The sequence below is a fragment of the Oncorhynchus clarkii genome, chromosome 7 (assembly GCF_045791955.1).
Source record: "Oncorhynchus clarkii lewisi isolate Uvic-CL-2024 chromosome 7, UVic_Ocla_1.0, whole genome shotgun sequence".
NCBI classification, from domain to species: Eukaryota; Metazoa; Chordata; class Actinopteri; order Salmoniformes; family Salmonidae; genus Oncorhynchus; species Oncorhynchus clarkii.
Window position 1 is genome coordinate 39,847,501 of NC_092153.1, and position 20,278 is coordinate 39,867,778.

Here is a 20,278-nt window from a genome sequence, read left to right on the forward strand (position 1 = left end):
ACCATACTAAAACAAAAGACAAAACAAAGGAACTAAGGTCAGGACGTGAAAAAAACATGCTGCCTAAGTATGATTCCCAATCAGAGACAACGATAGACAGCTGCCTCTGATTGGGAACTAAATCAGAAATAAAAAGGCTCTCCAAGGTCAGGGCGTGACATAAGTGCAGAAAATGTGGTAATTAACTACAATGACCATAGTCCATATAGTCCAGCACCTACTTGTCCGGTCTGTGTGTTTCTTTTATGCGATTGTGGGAGGGGGGAGGGGGGAGGGGAGGGGGGTATAGAGAGCAGCTGTTGAATTAAATATATTCAGTGCGCGCAAGGGAACCACGTCTGAATACCAACTACTGAGAAGTGCATAGGAAAGTTGTGCAAAAGAAAGGCGTACGTTTCCTAAGTCTGAATCGGGCCCATGGTGAATAGTTCTGCTGTTTGGGCTGCGTCTTTGCTCTTCCGTTCCTCTATTTCGCTCTTGTAGAAGTGCAGTTCACTCTTAGTGACAATCACTTCACTCTGATCCATTACTTCTTTCTTCAGCTCCTCTACTTGGCTGTCACTTTGGCTGCCATGTTCCTCAGCTCCACTCTCTGCTCTACCACCATGCCTCTCAGCAGTCTCAGCAGCCGTGGTTCTCTCCCCATTCCTGTGACCCTGTTGAGTGATGTCATTCTCTCCAACTTCTCCACTCTCTCCCTGTGCCCATGCCCCAGAGAGGCAGAACAGCAACAGCAGCAGCATTACAGTACTACCCATTCTTTAATGAATACCTCAAACTAATGAAGCATACTGGACTCAGTCCCTCTATATACACACTGATCTTTGTGGACCAGTACATGGGACATGAACACTTGTTCACGGTGGACATGTCAAGCTCATTGTCAAGGACTGTGGATGATAATATTATAGAGGTACAGATGATTCCATGCCAAGTCATTTCACTCTGTTGACAGAGCCACGGGACAGTCGATCCTGTCACTTAGTTCTAAACTAGATCATCTTCATCTTGTAAAAACCCATGTGTGCAGGTTGAAGCTTTCTGTAGTATAGTGGGTCATTAATGTGTGATAGAGAGGCTGTGTTGTTAGCGGGAATAACAGCTCGAGCAGGTGTATAACCTCAGCATCCCCTGATAACCAGTGTATTCACACCTGTGTGGCGTGTTCACCTGGTAGAGCCTCTGTTACAGTGTAATGTGTCTACAGTGTTTAAGTGTCAAGCGTCTGACCACTCAGAGTAAAATTCAAGCGTTTGCCCCTGTGCCTTTTAAATTACGATGAATGTAATTATATGGACAGGGGGGGGGACTTGATTCTAGATCACAACTCCAATTGTGAGATGCTTGATACATATGGCCCCTGAGGGCTTCCTGTGTTGGCCCTGCGGTCTTTTATCACGGCCCAGCATCTCTAATGGATCTCTCTCTGTCTCTCTCCCGAGCCGCCTTTGTTCTGAGAACAATCTCATGAAATGTTAATGCATGGCCTGGGACGGAATGTCTCCCTCAATCCCCCCCCCCCCCCCTATTCCCAATCCCTTTTTCTTCTCTACTTCTCTCCTCTATCAACTTCACCCCCTTTTTCTTTTTTTCAAGCTACCTATTTTGGTGTTACAACCTTCATCTCTCTCTTTCTCTCTCCATCTTTCTTTCTCTCTCTTACTCTCCCCCCCTTTCCCCCCATCCCTCTCTCCCTCTCTCTCTCTCTCCTGCAGGATGTTTGACGTGGGCGGCCAACGCTCAGAGAGGAAGAAGTGGATCCATTGTTTTGAAGGAGTCACATCCATTATCTTCTGTGTTGCGCTGAGTGCTTATGACCTGGTGCTGGCTGAGGATGAGGAGATGGTGAGGAGGAAGAGTCACCTATCCTATCCTACTATATTTCTATGATCCACACATTTTCAACTGGTCACACGTTACTGGTCATCATGTCATTATGATGTGGGTTACACAGAACATCCATATACTGTACATATTATAAAGCATATGTTACTAATCTACATAATATACTGTATGTGCACTGGAGTAGGCTATTTGATTAGATAGATTAGATTAGTTATTTTATAAGGGTATGAATGTAAATGGGGTCATTCATTTATTTTATAGGGGTGTAAATGTAATTGATAATCAAATCAAATATTATTTGTCACACCCTTCATAGACAACAGGTGTAGATTAACAGTGAAATGTTTACTTATGGGTTCATTTTCAACAATGCAGAGTTAAAGATAAGATTATATATATATATACTGTATACACTACATAACCAAAAGTATGTGGACACCTGCTCGTTGAACATCTCATTCCAAAATTATGTGCATTAACATGGAATTGGTCCCCCTTTTGCTACTATAACAGTCTCCACTCTTCTGGGAAGGCTTTCCACTTGATGTTGGAACATTGCTGCGGGGACTTGCTTCCATTCAGCCACAAGAGCATTAGTGAGGTCGGGCACTGATGTTGGGCGATTTGGCTTGGCTGGCAGTCGGTGTTCAAATTTATCCCAAATGATTTCGATGGGGTTGAGGTCAGGGCTCTGTGCAGGCCGGTCAAGGTCTCCCACACCGATCTCAACAAACCATTCTGTATGGACCTCACATTGTGCATTGTCATGCTGAAACAGGAAAGGGCCTTCCCCAAACTGTTGTCACAAAGTTGGAAGCACAGCATCGTCTAGAATGTCATTGTATGCTGAATGTAGCGTTTCGATTTCCCTTCACTGGAACTAAAGGGCCTAGCCTGAACCATGAAAAACAGCCCCAGACCATTATTCCTCATCCACCAAACTTTACAGCTGCCACTATGCATTCGGGCAGGTAGCGTTCTCCTGGCATCCATAAAATCTAGATTAGTCCATTGGACTGCCAGAAGTGTGATTCATCACTCCAGAGAACGTGTTTCCACTGCTCCAGAGTCCAATGGTGGCGAGCTTTACACCACTCTAGCCAACGCTTGGCATTGTGAATGGTGATCTTAGGCTTGTGTGCGGCTGCTCGGCCATGGAAACGCATTTCACGAAGCTCCCGAAGAACAGATCTTGTGCTGACATTACTTCCAGAGGCAGTTTCGAACTTGATAGTGAATGTTGCATCCGAGGACAGCTGATATTTGCGTGCACTTGGCGGTCCCGTTCTGTGAGATTGTGTGGCCTACCACTTCGCGGCTGAGCCGTTCGCGGCTGAGCACTTGACCGTGGCAGCTCTAGCAGGGTAGAATTTTGACAAACTGACTTGTTGGAAAGGTGGTATCCTACAACGATGCCACGTTGACTGTCACTGAGCTCTTCAAGGCCTTTCTACTGACAATGTTTGGCTATGGAGATTGCATGTAAGAGAGTTAGTGCAAAAAAAGAGTCAATTCAGGTGGTCTGGGTATCCATTTGATTATCTACTTAGAAGTCTTGCATAGGCTTGGGGTAGAAGTTGTTCAGGGTCCTGTTATTTCCAGACTTGGCAAATTGGAACCGCTTGTCGTGCGGTAGCAGAGAGAACAGTCTGTTGCTTAGGTGGCTAGAGTCTTTGACAATTATCTGGGTCTTCCTCTTTTACCACCTGGTATAGAAGTCTTGGATGGCAGCTCAACCCCAGTGATGTAGTGGGCCATATGCACTACCCTCTGTAGCACCTTGCGGTCAAAGCAGTTGGCTGTCAAGATGCTCTCGATGGTGCAGCTGTAGAACGTTTTGAGGATCTGAGGGCCCATGACAAGTCTTTTCAAGCTCCTGAGTGGGAAGAGGCGTTGTTGTGCCCTCTTCACGACTGTGTTGGTGTGTATGGACCCTGATAGGTATTTAGTGATGTGGACACTGAGAAACTTGAAACTCCATTTCAGCCCTGTCGATGTGAATGGGGGGAGTGCTCACCCCTCCATTTCCTATAATCCATGATCAGCTCCGTTGTCTTACTGACGTTGGGGGAGAGGTTGTTGTCCTGACACCACACTGATATACCGCTCACACAATATTTAGAGTAAGTTTGGGCTGAGGACTTAATAACCTGAAGAGCAGTTGAAGCTGCTGAGATATCATCAAACTGCTGTGCAATGAGCCATTTGTTTCCCTCACTGTGGTGTGAAGCATCCAATCAATACACCACTTATTTAAGTCCGGGAAAAAATAAGATGGGAGGAGCCATCCTACTTCACAGACACTGCATTTTGTTAGAGAGTGTAGCATCTTACGTTAATTCAATAGTCTTGTTAAGCAGTTATATCTCACTAATTCTTAAGACCAAATAGACCATTGCTGTATTTCTATGGATGTTATGAAGACTTTCACCTGTTTTTACTAATCAGTCCTTTTTTCTATGGCACATTAATCCATTTTTAACAGTCTGCTTGAACAATATACTTCCTATAACCATATCCCCAACACAAAGACACACTCTCAGCTTCTCTATCGCTACTACTGCAGTGAGAGAGGAGAAAGCATTGACACATTCACAAAATACATAATGTACCACTACCCTATACAGCTAGATTTGAAATGTGAGGAGTTACTGCCCCCTGGTGGCAGATTTTATGTTTTATCCTTGGATGCGATGGGACCCAGTATTTGTCTGTCTGTCTACCAGAACCGGATGCATGAGAGCATGAAGCTGTTTGACTCCATCTGCAACAACAAGTGGTTCACAGAGACCTCCATCATCCTCTTCCTCAACAAGAAGGATCTGTTTGAGGAGAAGATTACAGGCAGCCCCCTGGCTATCTGCTACCCCGAGTACACAGGTAGAGAATCCTACCAATGTGTCCCCCACTGGGCACAGACATCAATTCAACGTCTATTCCACGTTGGTTCAACGTCATTTCATTGAAATGATGTGGAAACAATGTTTATTCAACCAGTGTGTGCCCACTGCGACATACAGCGGATTGCACTGCGCTCTGACAGAGAAATGATATAGTTGTGATTGTTGAGGCTGTTGCGATTTCAGCAGCAGTAGTAGCTCTAGCAGAATATTGGGGGATATTGAGCACGCCAGTGATGATTTCCAATAGATGTCAAGTTATAATTCATCAATAGTGTTTTTTTTATTATCTTGGAATCAATCAGTAATGTCTGGCATCTCATCACATGCTATAATGCTTCATTTATGTTGACTATGTTCACTACTCAGGAGCCAACAAATACGACGAGGCAGCGAGTTACATCCAGACTAAGTTTGAGGACCTGAACAAGAAGAAGGACACGAAGGAGATCTACACCCACTTCACCTGCGCCACCGACACCAAGAACGTCCAGTTTGTCTTTGACGCCGTCACCGACGTCATCATCAAGAACAACCTGAAGGACTGTGGTCTCTTCTAGAGGCGGGGCCAGGGGAGGCGGGGCCAGAGGAGGAGCTAAGGTGAGGACAAAGATTAGGGGAAAACCAAACATCAAATCCAATGCTGATGATATAGCCCATTATCTCTTTTGGGGATGAGATGACCATGTTAGAAAGGACTAAATCATCAGTATGGTGATGACCAGGGCCCTGTGTTTTGCGGAATCATGTGTCATAGCAAATATCTTATCCTGTATTTTAAGCCTTATCCGTACATTAGCATCACACCAAAAGCGAACAAAATATTCTAAGGATGGTGCTGGACTGTTGGCTGAAAAATCTTTAAATAAAGGTTATAATCTAGGCATGTCACATGACTGCACAAAACACAGGGCCAGAGTCATAACTGGGAACATTATAATTCACTGTATCACAATTCCAGTGGTTCAGAAGTTTACATACAGTAAGTTGACTGTGCCTTTAAACAGCTTGGACAATTCCAGAAAATTATGTCATGGCTTTAGAAGCTTATGATAGGCTAATTGACATAATTTGAGTCAATTGGAGGTGTACCTGTGGATGTATTTCAAGGCCTACCTTCAAACTCAGTGCCTCTTTGGGAAAATCAAAAGAAATCAGCCAAGACCTAAAAAAAGCCAGACTACGGTTTGCAACTGCACATGGGGACAAAGATCGTACTTTTTGGAGAAATGTCCTCTGGTCTGATGAAACAAAAATAGAACTGTTTGGCCATAATGACTATTGTTATGTTTGGAGGAAAAATGGGGATGATTGCAAGCCGAAGAACACCATCCCAACCGTGAAGCCCGGGGGTGGCAGCATCATGTTGTGGGGGTGCTTTGCTGCAGGAGGGACTGTTGCATTTCACAAAATAGATGATATCACGAGGAGGCAAAATTATCTAGATATATTGAAGCAACATCTCAAGACGTCAGTTAAAGTTAAAGCTTGTTCGCAAATGGGTCTTCCAAATGGACAATGACCCCAAGCATACTTCCAAAGTTGTGGGAAAATGGCTCAAAGGACATCAAAGTCAAGGTATTTGAGTGGCCATCACAAAGCCCTGACCTCAATCCTATGGAAAATGTGTGGCCAGAACTGAAAAAGCGTGTGCGAGCAAGGAGGCCTTCAAAACTGACTCAGTTACACCAGCTCTGGAATATGAGCCAAAATGCACCCAACTTATTGTGGGAAGCTTGTGGAAGGCTACCTGAAACGTTTAACCCAAGTTAAACAATTTAAAGGCAATGCTACCAAATATTAATTGAGTGTATGTAAACCTCTGACCCACTGGGAATGTGATGAAAGAAATAAAACCTGAAATAAATCATTCTCTCTACTATTATTCTGACATTTCACATTCTTCAAATGAAGTGTTGATCCTAACTGACCTAAGACAGGGAATATTTACTAGGATTAAGTGTTAGAAATTGTGAAAAACTGAGTTTAAATGTATTTGGCTAAGGTGTATGCAAACTTCCGACTTTAACTGTACATGATGTATGATTTTGTTTTCTGATGGTTAAATTGACTCAGCAGTACATCATAGATAGACCCCCTGCATGTCTTACATGTAAGACATTACCATACATACATACATACACAAACTACACGTCTCATATTTAATACACATTTGCTCAGCCATGTCTGGGCTAGCTTACTCTTTATGCCTCTCTTCGCCAGGAATGCTTGTACAATGAATCTGCTGCCTGGGGGATAGAGTGGACAGACACACCACCGTCACAGACAGACTGTACCGGCCTTGAAAGCTCCTGCTTTTCTATATGGGAAGAAAAAAAACATAACAAACTGAGAAGTTGGGAGAAAAAGCCTTGCAGAATTATTCCAATGATCACTGATTCTCAACTGTCATGTCCATCCTCTCCCTCTTGTGTACGCTTGTTTATTTTCGTTGCATGTTAGATATTTAATTTGATTAAGGGTCTCTTTTTTCTTCTTCTGCCAAGTCTGAATTTGATCTTCTCTTTTCTTTGTTGTTTTATAAGTATTATCCGAGGTTAGAAAAATAGAGGAAACAACTTTTATATACTTTACATTCACTTTAACAGATGTCGGCATTTTATGAAACGTTCAATTGCATAAAGCTTTTTTTTTGTTGAAGGGAAACAAGTATGGAGAGAGAACATGAGTTGAGAGGAACACGTTTTTGCTAATATTTACATGACATACTAACGTTGTATGCTGTATCATATCACTTATTATCGTTATTACACTTGACTGTCCGTAGACGATCATAGCTGTACTTCTTTAGTCGTCACAATGTAACATTCCTTCGAAAACAATTACAAAGAGTCAAGAAAAAAGTATCAATTTGAAGATAAAAAAAACATTCAAGATTTTTTTTAAAACAATATTGAATACGTATGTTCCAAACATTGGCATATTTTGTTTTCATCCCAGGTCTTTTCTCAGTATGTTTGTGCCTTGATGTATGTTTACACCTGTTACATCTAGAGACTTGCTTTCTCCATAGTGTGAATTAGGGCTATTTCTACTCCCATACTATTCACACGGCGGATAAAGAGGTAACATAATATATCACAGCGATGAGAAAGAAATGAACAATGATAGTGTTTTGGTAAATATTTCAAACGCTTTGAAAGTCCTACTATTGTTTCATTTAAATAAAGTTTGGATCACCTCAATTACCATTCTCCTGGTGTGTCTCTAGAATAATTGGACCTATCTACAGATTCCACTGTAAGAATGCCCTTTTGAACATGGCATAGCAATGCTAATCACATTTAATTAGGGTCTTAAAGGTAAGTAGAACATCCCCATAAGGTAAACATTGCACGTCCATCCTAATGTACACAAATGTAAATGAGAATGTATCAACAGTGCCAACAATGCTTCATCCCCCAATTACATGGAATATTCATATACATGAGGAACAGACAATGGAGGGTGATGAGGAGGGGCTTGTACATTCAAATGTAGAGCTATGGACATGATCTGCCTAAGCCTATACAGACCGTGATGTGCAGTCTTGCTCAATCCAATAAATTGATTGGGGACAATGTAACAGTCCAGCTCCAGCATTTGCGCTGTAAAACTGCCATTAAGTAAAGAATGCAGCGAATGGTGTAGGCATTGGGACAACAATGGACTCCCAACAGCCCAGGGTACCAGGCGCTCAGGTAAATCAGCGAGTAAAATAGGATGGGGGTAGTTTGAGTGTTCAAGCTTCGAGCCGTTCCGTGGTTCCAGAACAATCCGTCAGGTGGTGCTCGCCTCTATATGCTTCAAATCAAATGTAGCCTAACTGCATCCACACGAGAAGTGCCCTTTATTCACTGTGTTGGAAATGAAAGGTTTTTCTTATTATTTCTCTATAGTGAAATGCAACTGATTACATAAACTAGGTAGGTCTAGACCTTTTTCAACAAAGCATCATGCGAGTTTTGCGGCAACTTTGAAGTTGCATATAGGTGAAGAAGCCTAAATCCAAAATTGTCTGTTGGACTGTGTAGGCTAACAGCCTATGATAATAGAGAAAACATCAAACAATATAGTTAGGTACTCCAAACTGTGATAAGTAGTCTATGTTATAGGCTAGACCCTGTCCCTACGATTGATGGGCTATGTGTCTCCTTGCCCAGTCTGAGACAAATCATTTAAAAAACATCGTCTCGTCCATGATTGACACATGACTGAAATCTGAAGTCCTGGCAATTGTTTTAATTCCACGCACAATACAGTAGAACTTCTCAGTTGAGGGAGATGTTTTGACGCGGTGTTTAGGTGTTGGGTCGTATTTCAGGCGCGTTGCTATTGGCGCATTCTGCGATGCGCGCAGTTGACTGGCTGCGTGGTAAGAGACTGCGCTCACAAAGTACACGGCCGGCCCTACAAACACATGCACTCTACTGTCTGAGGGGCGTTGAGTGGACATCGGATTTACTGAGAAAGTTGCAACCGCTTTGGATTAATTGTTCTATCAGAGGAGTCAATTATTCACCGATGTAAGTAGCCCGATCTAGAGAAATGCATCCTATAGGCTAGGCAAATTTAGCGCTAGAGAACATAATTTTGTATGCTGAATAATTATTGTCTTCTTGCAGGATAAAGTAATCAATTTGGAATTCATACAATCAGACACGACAAGAGCAATGGTAAGTTTATTTTGTAACATTTCCAGATTGTTATTTGTAGATGATTGTATGTATTCTTTTGTGTGAAGTGCCTATACATTTCATCCTAACAGTTGTACAGAACAGTCGGGGAGGTTATTGTCGTGAGCGGCTGAATGTTGTGGTAAATAAATCCAAATGTTCGGCGCTTATAATTTTACGCCCCTCCGGTGACAGTTAGACAATACAGAGCAGCTGAGAATAATTGTAAGTTAAAGACGACAATTTGTTGGAAAGACGACAAACTCTTGTTATTATTCCATTTGAACTTTAAGGCCTAAATCCATTTCCTTAACAAACTTTTCTTGAGAAATACTGTCTTGTTTATTGCTTACTTTTCCCATAGGCTACTTAGTCATTTCTGGCCGATGCAGTTGCAAATGTCTGGAAATCAGAATATATTTTAGCTGGTTACTCACAATAGACATATTCAATGGTTCGTTATATATGTGTTATTGATTATTAATCAAGGATCAATAATGTCATAGACATGTCATTATCATTTCTGTACATGCCTCCCTCCACCATATGTGTGGAGTCCTTCCTTCTGAGTCTTTTCTGTAGCACAGATATGGCCTTGTTTATTTATGTATTTATTCCACCTTTATTTAACCAGGTAGGCTAGTTGAGAACAAGTTCTCATTTACAACCGCGACCTGGCCAAAGTTAAGGCAAAGCAGTTCGACACATACAACAACACAGAGTTACACATGGAATAAACAAAACATACAGTCAATTTACATCAAAGTTGGATCAGCCTGTAGTGTGGTTTTCCACTTTCATTTTGAGTGTGACTCCAAATCCAGACCTCCATGGGTTGATACATTTGATTTCCATTGATCATTTTTTGTGTGATTTTGTTGTCAGCACATTCAACTATGCAAAGAAAAAAGGATTTAATAAGAATATTTCATTCATTCAGATCTAGGATGTGTTATTTTAGTGTTCCCTTTATTTTTTTGAGCAGTGTATAAAGTATTAAGTGAGAACAGTAGTTCTTTGATCATGATATACTCTAATGAGCTTTCTATGAAAAAAGTTTGTTAGGCAGTTGTTTTCAGTGACAGTTCTCCTCTTTATCTCTCTGAGGTGGGCGAATTGCTCAGCTCCACATAACATCACATTTTATTTGTCACATGTGCCGAATACAACAGGTGTAGGTAGACCTTACAGTGAAATACTTACTCACAAGCCCTTAACCAACAATGCAGTTTTGAAAATAAACAAAAGTAACAAATATTTAAAGAGCAGTGGTAAAATAATAGTAGCGATGCTATATACCCTACAGGGGGTACCGGTACAGAGTCAATGTACATGTAGGCAATATGTAAATGTAGGTAGAGTTAAAGTGACTATGTATAGATAATAAACAGAGAGTTTTACGAAGGTATGTTTGGCAGCATGAATGAAGGATGCTTTGTTTCGAAATAGGAAGACGATTCTAGATTTAATTTTGGATTGGAGATGCTTAATGTGAGTCTGGACGGAGAGTTTACAGTAACCAGACACCTATGTATTTGTAGTTGTCCACATATTCTAAGTCAGAGCCATCCAGAGTAGTGATGCTGGACGAGCAGGCAGGTGCGGGCAGCGATCGGTTGAAGAGCATGCATTTAGTTTTACTTGCATTTAAGAGCAGTTGGAGGCCACGGAAGGAGAGTTGTATGGCATTGAAGCTCGTCTGGAGGTTAGTTAACACAGCGTCCAAAGAGGGGCCAGAAGTATACAGAATGGTGTCGTCTGCGTAGAGGTGGATCAGAGAATCACCAGCAACAAGAGCGACATCATTGATGTATACAGAGAAGAGAGTCGGCCCGAGAATTGAACCCTGTGGCGCCCCCATAGAGACTGCCAGAGGTCCGGACAACAGGCCCTCCGATTTGGCCTTGGAGCATCTCTTACCTTAACCAATGACTGACTGGTGCTCTCTACCGGTGTTTAATAACACCACAGTAATGGAAGGCTGCAGGGTACAGTTTTGCTGCTTTTTGACTGTAACGCCAGTGTTACACTATACGCTCTAATGTTATGCTAGGGAAATTGGGTTTCCATATCTAGGGCTGACAGTGGGACTTGTGAAGAGCAGAATCAAAACAGTTGCTTTGTGAGAAGGTGTTGATGTTCATAGTGAACCATTGTTAGGTAAATGAAAGTACCGGTGGCCTGGCTTTGGTCCCAGGTTAGAGCGGGTCCACCAGAGCCATGAGACACGTGTAGATGGAAACCGAAAAGTCTGAGCCTCTTGGGTAAAAAACCCTGAGGTAAATCCTTTATGGAAATGTGCAACATATTTATGTGCCTCTTTCAGATTCTCTCCGAGATTCGATTTAGGGCACAATTTGTATCACCCGAGCCTTTTGGGGTATTGTATTGAGCTGGATGAGTCAGACCTCCACACTATTGTGAAGGACAATGCACATGGCAGACCTTTCAGTGTTTCATGCGCCTCCAAGGCCCTGTCTCACTCTGTCAAACAGAGCTCTCCTCTACAGCCAAATGGTTAAGTTCCCACAGCTGTGATAACATCAGGGCATCGTCTCTGCTGATTTGGTCTCCTCACTCTCCTCACTCCAAACAGCACTCTGGCCTAAGACGGATGAGGGTTGAGAGGTAGCAAACACAAACATGCTACACATGCATGCTACAAAACATGGAAAAACCTTGTAGGATTATTACAAATGGAAGTTGAACAAATTGCATCATTCTAAAGCTGTTATTTTTGGTGATTTGTAGTACAGGGGGAAATGTTTTTTAAACAAGAAATGTCCTGTGCATACAGTAGCCTGTGTTCTGTTCGCTACAACACCCGAGTGAATGGGATTGATCTTGAAGTGTTGCCTTGTCACCTTTTAACCTTGATGTGATAAGATGGATTCAGTGGTGGTTCCCAAACCATCTGGTTGTTAAGGCATCCTGAGAATATTGTTGTAATGCAACTGAATGCTATGGAAGCTTGTGTCATTCAGACTGTGTCATTCAGACTTCTATATTTCAGATGATTTGGTGATGACTTTGATATGATTCATACATGGGGTTTCTTACTCCCATTGTGTAATTCCAGAACGGTGATGTCATTTCCTGCCGGACAACATGGGCTAATCCCGAAGGCATCCTGTGATTCTTGTGTTTAGTAAAGGATGTGTAATACTGAGTGCCTCTAAAAATGTATCAGTCTCTAGTTTGTCCAACCGAAAGAGGCAGCGAGGGTTTCCCTGTACATCCTGTTCCCACAAGCCATATTCTAATCAACTCAGAGCATACCGCTGAGAAGCTTCTCCATAAAGCTGCTCTGAGGTTTAGGTGGAATGTCTGACTTGATATGTGGTGGTGGTACGGCTGCAGCGTTTGATCTCAGCTGATTAGAATCTTGGTGCAGTGCTGGATAGAAGCACAGGAAACTACTTAAGATTTTGGACCAAGAGTTGGTCCATTTGTTTCTGTAAAAGTGCTCTGTTACACATTTTGTTCTGAAATGTTCTTAAACCATGTATGGAGTAGTCAGTGTTTTCAGTCTGTCAGTAACCAACCTGTTATATCTCTCTCCCTGTATTTCTAGCTGTGTCTGCGGGACTCTGGAGACTGTTTGGTGGACCAGATGCAGTACATGATGAGGTCCTTGCAGGATCTGAAACACATGAGAAGGCCGCTCAGCGAGCCCTCCGGCCGTCTCGACGCCGTGACGCGCGTTTGCCAGCGGGGAGCGCAGCAGCGGGAGCGCCTGACATGCCTCCGTAGACCCATCTCTGAGGCCAGCGAGGCCAGCACCTATGACTCAGCTTGCTGCCTGGCCAGCCCCGTGGAGGAGGAAGAAGAGGTGGAGGAGGATGGGCAGGAGCGGCTAATGCAGAGCTCCCCTAGCAGTGAGAAGAGTATGGAGTTTGACTCAGGCTACTCAGAGGCGTCCTGGCAGGATGACGGCGTGGTGCTCAGGAGGACCAGGAATGTACGGGTGTCTAACTCTGCCTGCCTCCGAACCAACCGGGGAGTGGGCTCTGCCGACCGGATCCGGCCCAAGTCCACGTCGGACGCTTGTCTGGAGCGCTGGACGTCATTTGAGGCAAGCAGCGACCCGGAGGACTGGACCACGTCACTGCTGAGCCGCAGCAGGAACAGACAGCCCCTGGTGCTGGGGGACAACAGCTTCGCTGACCTCATTAAGAACTGGATGGACTTGCCAGAGTGTCCTGAGCCAGCAGAACTCAAGCCCCACGCAGGCCGGCGCCTGGCCAAGGACCTCCTGGTCAACATGAGGAGGAAGCTGGCGGGGATGTCAAAAAGCGTGGAGATGAGGGCCAGACCAGCAGACTCCACCAGGGTCAGTAGAGCCGCGGCAGCCCCGAAACGCATGTCCTGCCCTGTAGGCTTCCAGCCACGCAAACCCTTCTTTCACCAATCCCACACAGGCCTGCATGAACTGGGGACGGACTTCTACCAGTTCAACGCTCTCATGAAGACAGGCAGCCGACAACCTATCATATGTAATGACATTATCGGGTACATCTGATCTGAGTGATGTTACAGCTACGGACTCCTACCACAGACTAATGTTATTTTATTTTTTATATGCGCTTTATGTGGAAATAATGTTGAAATTGTTACAATAATAAAGTTTTTTTTTATTGAAATGGGAAAAAGTGTTGACTGCAATAATTATTAACTTTTAAGTTTCCTTAAGTTTTCTTTTTTATTATTAAGTTTTATTTTTAACTATTAAGTTTTATTCTTAAATGACTAATGGAATAATAATGCATGCTTAGAATTAGGTTCAGCTGTAAAAAAGGTAGTGACATTCTCGATTACATCTGGGTATAAACACTAGCACATTCTTTAAATTACCTGTCAACTGACCAACATAATGGCAGTCAGAAATCTTGCCTTTGAATACCTGCCTATTTGAATACAAATAGCAGGTTGGGTGTTGCTGTATTGTGTTTCTACTACTGTCAGATGGGAAGTTGAACATTATATTTCCAATTGTGGGTTGTTAAGCCCCGTTTATACCTGGTGCTAACATGCACCCTTTGTCCTGATATTGTCCACATTCTTATTGTGCCCACATTTTTAGACAGATGTAGGCGATTAAAATACACATAGTGATCTGATCTTCCTGACCACCTCTGGAGGTAGTCATGCACACATTGTCTCTGGATAGCAATGAAGTGAAAACTGATCTGGATGGTCATACTATTTAAATCATAATTTACCGGTCTCTAAAATCATTGACAGGTAGCACCGCTGACTTAAGGCATAAGTAATTGTTTTAAAATAAATACAATCATATTATTTTGAATTAATATCTGTTAAATAATTTGCATACAGGGGGGCATTAGCTAATCTGGTCACAAAGTGGACACAGTGGATGGATAACAGACTAATTTTAATACAATGTGTAGATGTGACAAACTTGATCAGATAGAGATCGGATCATATTGATCAGATCACGAAACTCCCACGTTAGCGCAAGGTGTAAAGAAGTCTTAGATGTGTCATATGATGCTTAGATCTAAAGGGAGTAGCCCTGTAAATGTGCAGCCTTCTAAAGACAAGTTGTCAAAACAGTCATATACATGTACAGTGTTTAATGTAGCCACACACTTAGGGTTATTCAATCTGTATCGCTAAGGCACGCTAGAAATGTAAAGGTAATTTCCTATTAAACCGACATCTGCAGCGTTCACTGTGAATGCAATCTCCTCTAATGTGTGAACATTGCCTTGAAATTTAAATCACTGTACCGCAGAATTTCAGCGATACGGATTGAATAGAGCCCTTAAATAACTTAAAAGGATTTTATTACATTTACAACATGAACACATCAATTAATTTATTGGAATCTAGAAACAAAAGGAAAGAAGCAGAGAAGCACATTTCCTTTCTCAATCAGTCACCTAATGAACAAAATCTAATCAAATCCCTAAACATAGGCCGATATAGCAAAGTAGTGTATTTCAGAATAGACCTACAGATCTATCCTTCTATCCATCTGGGGACTTACTTTGAAAGAGATTACTCCATGTGCATGTGAGACCTAGTGCTGGGTAGTTCTCCACAGAGAGAGACTGATCTTAGATCCCAGAGGGAGCGAGACCAGGAATAAGATGTTTACCTCCGAGGACAGAGAGGAAGGTCTGCTCACAGCCTCCTGCCGCGGTGGTTGATGAGCTCATGGCCTGGGTCCCCCTGGGGTTTCTGTGTGTGTGTGTGTGTGTGTGTGTGTGTGTGTGTGTGTGTGTGTGTGTGTGTGTGTGTGTGTGTGTGTGTGTGTGTGTGTGTGTGTGTGTGTGTGTGTGTGTGTGTGTGTAGGGAGGGGGGGGGGGGGGGGGGTTGTTGGACTGGGCAGCTGTGTCCAGATGGTGACAGATTCAGTGAGCCTCTACTCACCCGACCCTCAATATTCCAGCACAAAGCTGACCAGGGGGCCGAGGCTCTGACTAGTGCGGGGAACCAGTCCAGCAGACTCCAGCCCAACCCAGCAGGCCTGGGCCAACTCATCTAATCCACATGCCCTGGCATATCCTCACAGCACAACTTCCCAAACACAGTCAAGACCTGCACGCAAATCTAATGATGTTTGCAAACATTGCCTCAGCATCTGTCACTTGGCATTACCCAAGGCCCAAGTTGATAAGAACAGATAATGAAGTAGTCAAGGCTTGCCAGGCAGAGGCCAGAAGGAGATGCATCTCTCTAAATCACGGTCTAGCGGAGAGATCCCCTACAACCGCTTCAATCCCTCCTCTGCAAGGGGACTGGGTTTATTTTTGGACAGTTTAGGGAAGTAATGTGTTACTTCATCTCTCCGCGCTTCTCTATTTCCAGATGTTCTATCTGGGTCAATTTCAATGAGTTCCGACTCACACTGGTCAAATCAAATCAAAGTGTATTGGCCGAGTACACAGTTCATCAGGTGTTATAGCGGGTGCAGCCAAATGCTTATGTTCCTAGATCCTAATGATGCAGTAAAATGTAAGATCATTCTTTTTTCTTTTTTTTGACAAGAAATCAAGAATGGCGGGATGAATTTGATTAACAACCCAAATAGCGCTTTAGCAAGTCATCAAATGCAACCTATATGTATGTACACTGGGAGAATTTACACAACATCAGCTAGGAATGATATGTGTGGGTGATTTGAAAAGCCATAGTCAATCGATCAATGATCTAATAATTATTTTAGCAAAAACGTTTATCTTTAATTTCAAAATCCGTAGAAGATATGAGAAAAGAAAGGTTCAGTACTTTTGTGAAGCATCACAGCGGAGTTGAAAAATATATGGCAAATAGAAATCCAATATGGATGGTGTTAAGAGGTAGATGGGAGGGGTTGAATGGAGCTGAAGGGTGGGACTAATAACAACAAGATAACCAATGTAAAATGTATATAGCTTCAGAAATGTTGTCAAAAAGCACAGTTACAAACATAAATCAGAAATAGAAGAAGGCCAGGACTAAAAACAAACAAAATAAAACTAATGTGAAATAGATTGTGTCTGTAAAATGTGTATAGTGTGTATAAACTGAAGGTAGAAGCCTAAGTGGTATTGTTTATTAGTTTACTCCAATTGGGGGAGGGGTGGTAGGGTTGCGGGGAATAATAAAGGTATATTCTAAAAAAAAGTGTGTATATATGTATGTACAGTTGAAGTCGGAAGTTTACATACAATTAGGTTGGAGTCATTAAAACTCGTTGTTCAACCACTCCACAAATTTTCTGTTAACAAACTATAGTTGATCATCGTTATGTTTGGAGGAAAAAGGGGGATGCTTGCAAACTGAAGAACACCATCCCAACCGTGAAGCACGGGGGTGGTAGCATCATGTTGTGGGAGTGCTATGCTGCAGGAGGGACTGCTGCACTTCACAAAATAGATGGCATCATGAGGAGGCAAAATTATGTGGATATTTGAAGCAACATCTCAAGTTAAAGCTTGGTTGCAAATGGGTCTTCCAAATGGACAATGATCCCAAGCATACTTCCAAAGTTGTGGCAAAATGGCTTAAGGACAACAAAGTCAAGGTATTGGAGTGACCATCACAAAGCCCTGACCTCAATGCTACAGAAAATGTGTGGGCAGAAAAAGCGTGTGTGTACAGAAAAAGCGTGTGTGAGCAAGGAGGCCTACAAACCTGACTCAGTTACACCTGCTCTGTCAGGAGGAATGGGCCAAAATTCACCCAACTTATTGTGGGAAGTTTGTGGAAGGCTACCTGAAACGTTTGACCCAAGTTAAACAATTTAAAGTCAATGCTACCAAATACTAATTGAGTGTATGTAAACTTCTGACCCGCTGGGAATGTGATGAAAGAAATAAAAGCTGAAATAAATCATTCTCTCTACTAGTATTCTGACATTTCACATTCTTCAGATAAAGTGTTGATCCTAACTGACCTAAGACAAGGAATTTTTACTAGGATTAAGTGTCAGGAATTGTGAAAAACTGAGTTTAAAAATATTAGGCTAAGGTGTATGTGAACTTCCGACATCAACTGTATGTATATAGATATATATATTTACCCCAAAAATATTTGGGGGATTGGAAATTATGCAGACAATTACATTGATGGAAGCAACAATCTATCCACGATTTTAAACCTGATCCACCCCTTAGAAAAAATAAATAAAAAATAAGTAAAATAAGAATGATATGTACGTACAGCAGTAGATATATTGGAGTAAGCCATGTCAAGAATGCAGTGTATAATTAACATATGGTGTGTAACTAAAATACAATGTACATTAGTATAAATATTATGATGTGCTATGTTGGGGATACAGAATTTAAATACACAGTGTGAAACGGTAAGTGACCACTGGTTCATTGTCTCTATAGCATGGAACAGCAGCAATGGCTGTGTGTGTGTATTTGAGTGTGTGTGATCGCTTGTGTGTGTGTTTTGTGTCAGTGAGAGTGAATCACCTTGTAGATAGCTAGTGATGGCTGTTCAACAGTCTGATGAAATGGTAATATAAGCTGTTCAATAGTCTGATGGCCTGGTAATATAAGCTGCAAAACAGGCTGATGGCCTGGTAATATAAGCTGTTCTTTAGTCTCTCTGTCTTAGCACTGATGGACCTGTACTGTCTCTGTCTGTCGGTCTGTGCCGTGTGAACAGTTCGTGATTCGGGTGGCTACGGTCCTTAATTATGTTTTTGGCCTTCCTTTGACACCGGGTGCTGTAGATCTCCTGGAGGGCAGACAGCATGCCCTCACCACCCTTTGGATAACCAAGTAGTTGAGGGCGTAGCAGTTGCTGTACCATGTGGTGATGCAGCCTTACAAAATGCTCTCAATGGTGCAGCTTTAGAATGGGGCCATGCCAAATTTCTTCCGCCGCCTGAGGTTTTTCAACACAATATCAGTGTGGTGAGACTATTTCAGGTCCTCAGTGATCTGCAAGCCGAGGAACTTGAAGTTTTTGACTACATCCACTTTTTATCTCTGATAAGCTCCTTTGTTTTGTTGATGTTGAAAAATAGGTTATTTTCTTGCCATCACTTCGCCATGGCTCTAACCTCCTCCCTGTTGGTTGTCTCGTCGTTCTTAGTAATCAGGCCTAAAAATGTTGTGTCGTCAGCAAACTTGATGATTCAGTTGGATGGAAACACAGTCATGGGTGAACAGGGACTACAGGAAGGGCTGAGCACACACCTCTGGGGTGTTGAGGATCAGCGTGGCAGAGGTGTTGTTGCACCATCTGGCGTCGGCCCGTCAGGAAATCTAGGACCTCGTTGCACAGGGAGGAGTTCAGACCTAAGGCCCCGGGCTTAATGACGAAAGCTAAACTGTAGTCGATAAACAGAATTCTTACATAGGTATTCCTCTTGCCCAGGTGGGATAGGAAAGTGTGCAGTGCAACGGCGATCACATTGTCTGTGTATCTGTTGGGGTGGTATGCATATTGTAGTGGATCAAGGGTGTCTGTTATGTTGGAGGTGATATAGTCCTTGACTTTCAAAGCACTTCATGATGATGGGGCGATAGTCTTTTAGTTCAGTTTCCTTGGCTTGCTTGGATACAGGAACAATGGTGGCCATCTTGACGCAACATGCCAGCTAACTGGTCTGTGCATCCTCTGAGGACACGGCTTGGTATGCCATCTGGGCTTGCAGCCTTGTGAGGGTTAAAATGCTTGAAGATCCTACTCACGTCTGCTACAGAGATCGGGAGCCTGCAGTCCTCGTGAGCGGTGGGGGCCCATGTCAGTGGCTCTGTGTTGTTTTCCTCGAAGCAGGCGAATAAGATGTTTAGCTTTTCTGGCATTGAGGCATCTGTGTCCGCGACGTGGCTGGTTTTCCATTTATAATTCGTGATTGTCTGAAGTCCCTACCACATGTGTTTTATATCTGATCCATTGAATTGTGACTCCATTTGTCCCTGTACAGTTTTTATGCCACTTTCGTTGTTTCGTGGAGGTCATAGGTGGTCTGTTTGTAATTGTCCAGGTTTCCAGACACTTTACCGGGGTTAAACGCGGTGGTTCGGCGGGCGAAGGAGGGATTTGTATTAATCTTGGAATGAGAATATTAATGCTCTAAAGTATTTATCCCGCGAGTGAGGCAAGAGATGTGTTGGTGGAATTTCGGGAGAATTTTCCTTGCATTTCTTTTGTTAGGAATGCGGCCTCGGGATATGATGTTTCCAGAGTTACTGAAAAAAAATGCACATTTTCCCACAATGCACAAACAGTAATTTCTAATTAATAAACTTGATTCCTCAATAAATCAAATGCATTTATAAAGCCCTTTTTACATCAGCAGATGTCACAAACTGCTGTACAGAAACCCAGCCTAAAACCCCAACAGCAAGCAATGCAGATGTACGGTGGCTAGGAAGCACG

At 42.8% G+C, this 20,278-nt stretch overlaps 2 protein-coding genes across 2 annotated transcripts in view; both read left to right on the top strand.

Moving 5' to 3' along the window:
• Nucleotides 1-7,951, top strand: part of LOC139413280 (guanine nucleotide-binding protein G(i) subunit alpha-2-like) — a 163,454-nt gene extending 155,503 nt beyond the window's left edge. Inside the window, exons 6-9 of the mRNA XM_071160475.1 lie at nt 1,716-1,845; nt 4,572-4,725; nt 5,115-5,345; nt 6,969-7,951. Of these exons, the coding sequence (XP_071016576.1) occupies nt 1,716-1,845; nt 4,572-4,725; nt 5,115-5,305 (475 nt within the window). The 3' untranslated portion in view covers nt 5,306-5,345; nt 6,969-7,951. The remainder of the gene's footprint in view (nt 1-1,715; nt 1,846-4,571; nt 4,726-5,114; nt 5,346-6,968) is intronic.
• Nucleotides 7,952-9,155: 1,204 nt separating this feature from the next.
• On the top strand, nt 9,156-14,073 carry LOC139414233 (PAK4-inhibitor inka2-like). The gene is made up of 3 exons (XM_071162130.1): nt 9,156-9,271; nt 9,371-9,421; nt 12,996-14,073. The coding sequence occupies exons 2-3, from the start codon at nt 9,419-9,421 to the stop codon at nt 13,941-13,943; spliced, it is 951 nt and encodes a 316-aa protein (XP_071018231.1). The 5' UTR covers nt 9,156-9,271; nt 9,371-9,418; the 3' UTR covers nt 13,944-14,073.
• The last annotated feature ends 6,205 nt before the right edge of the window (nt 14,074-20,278 follow it).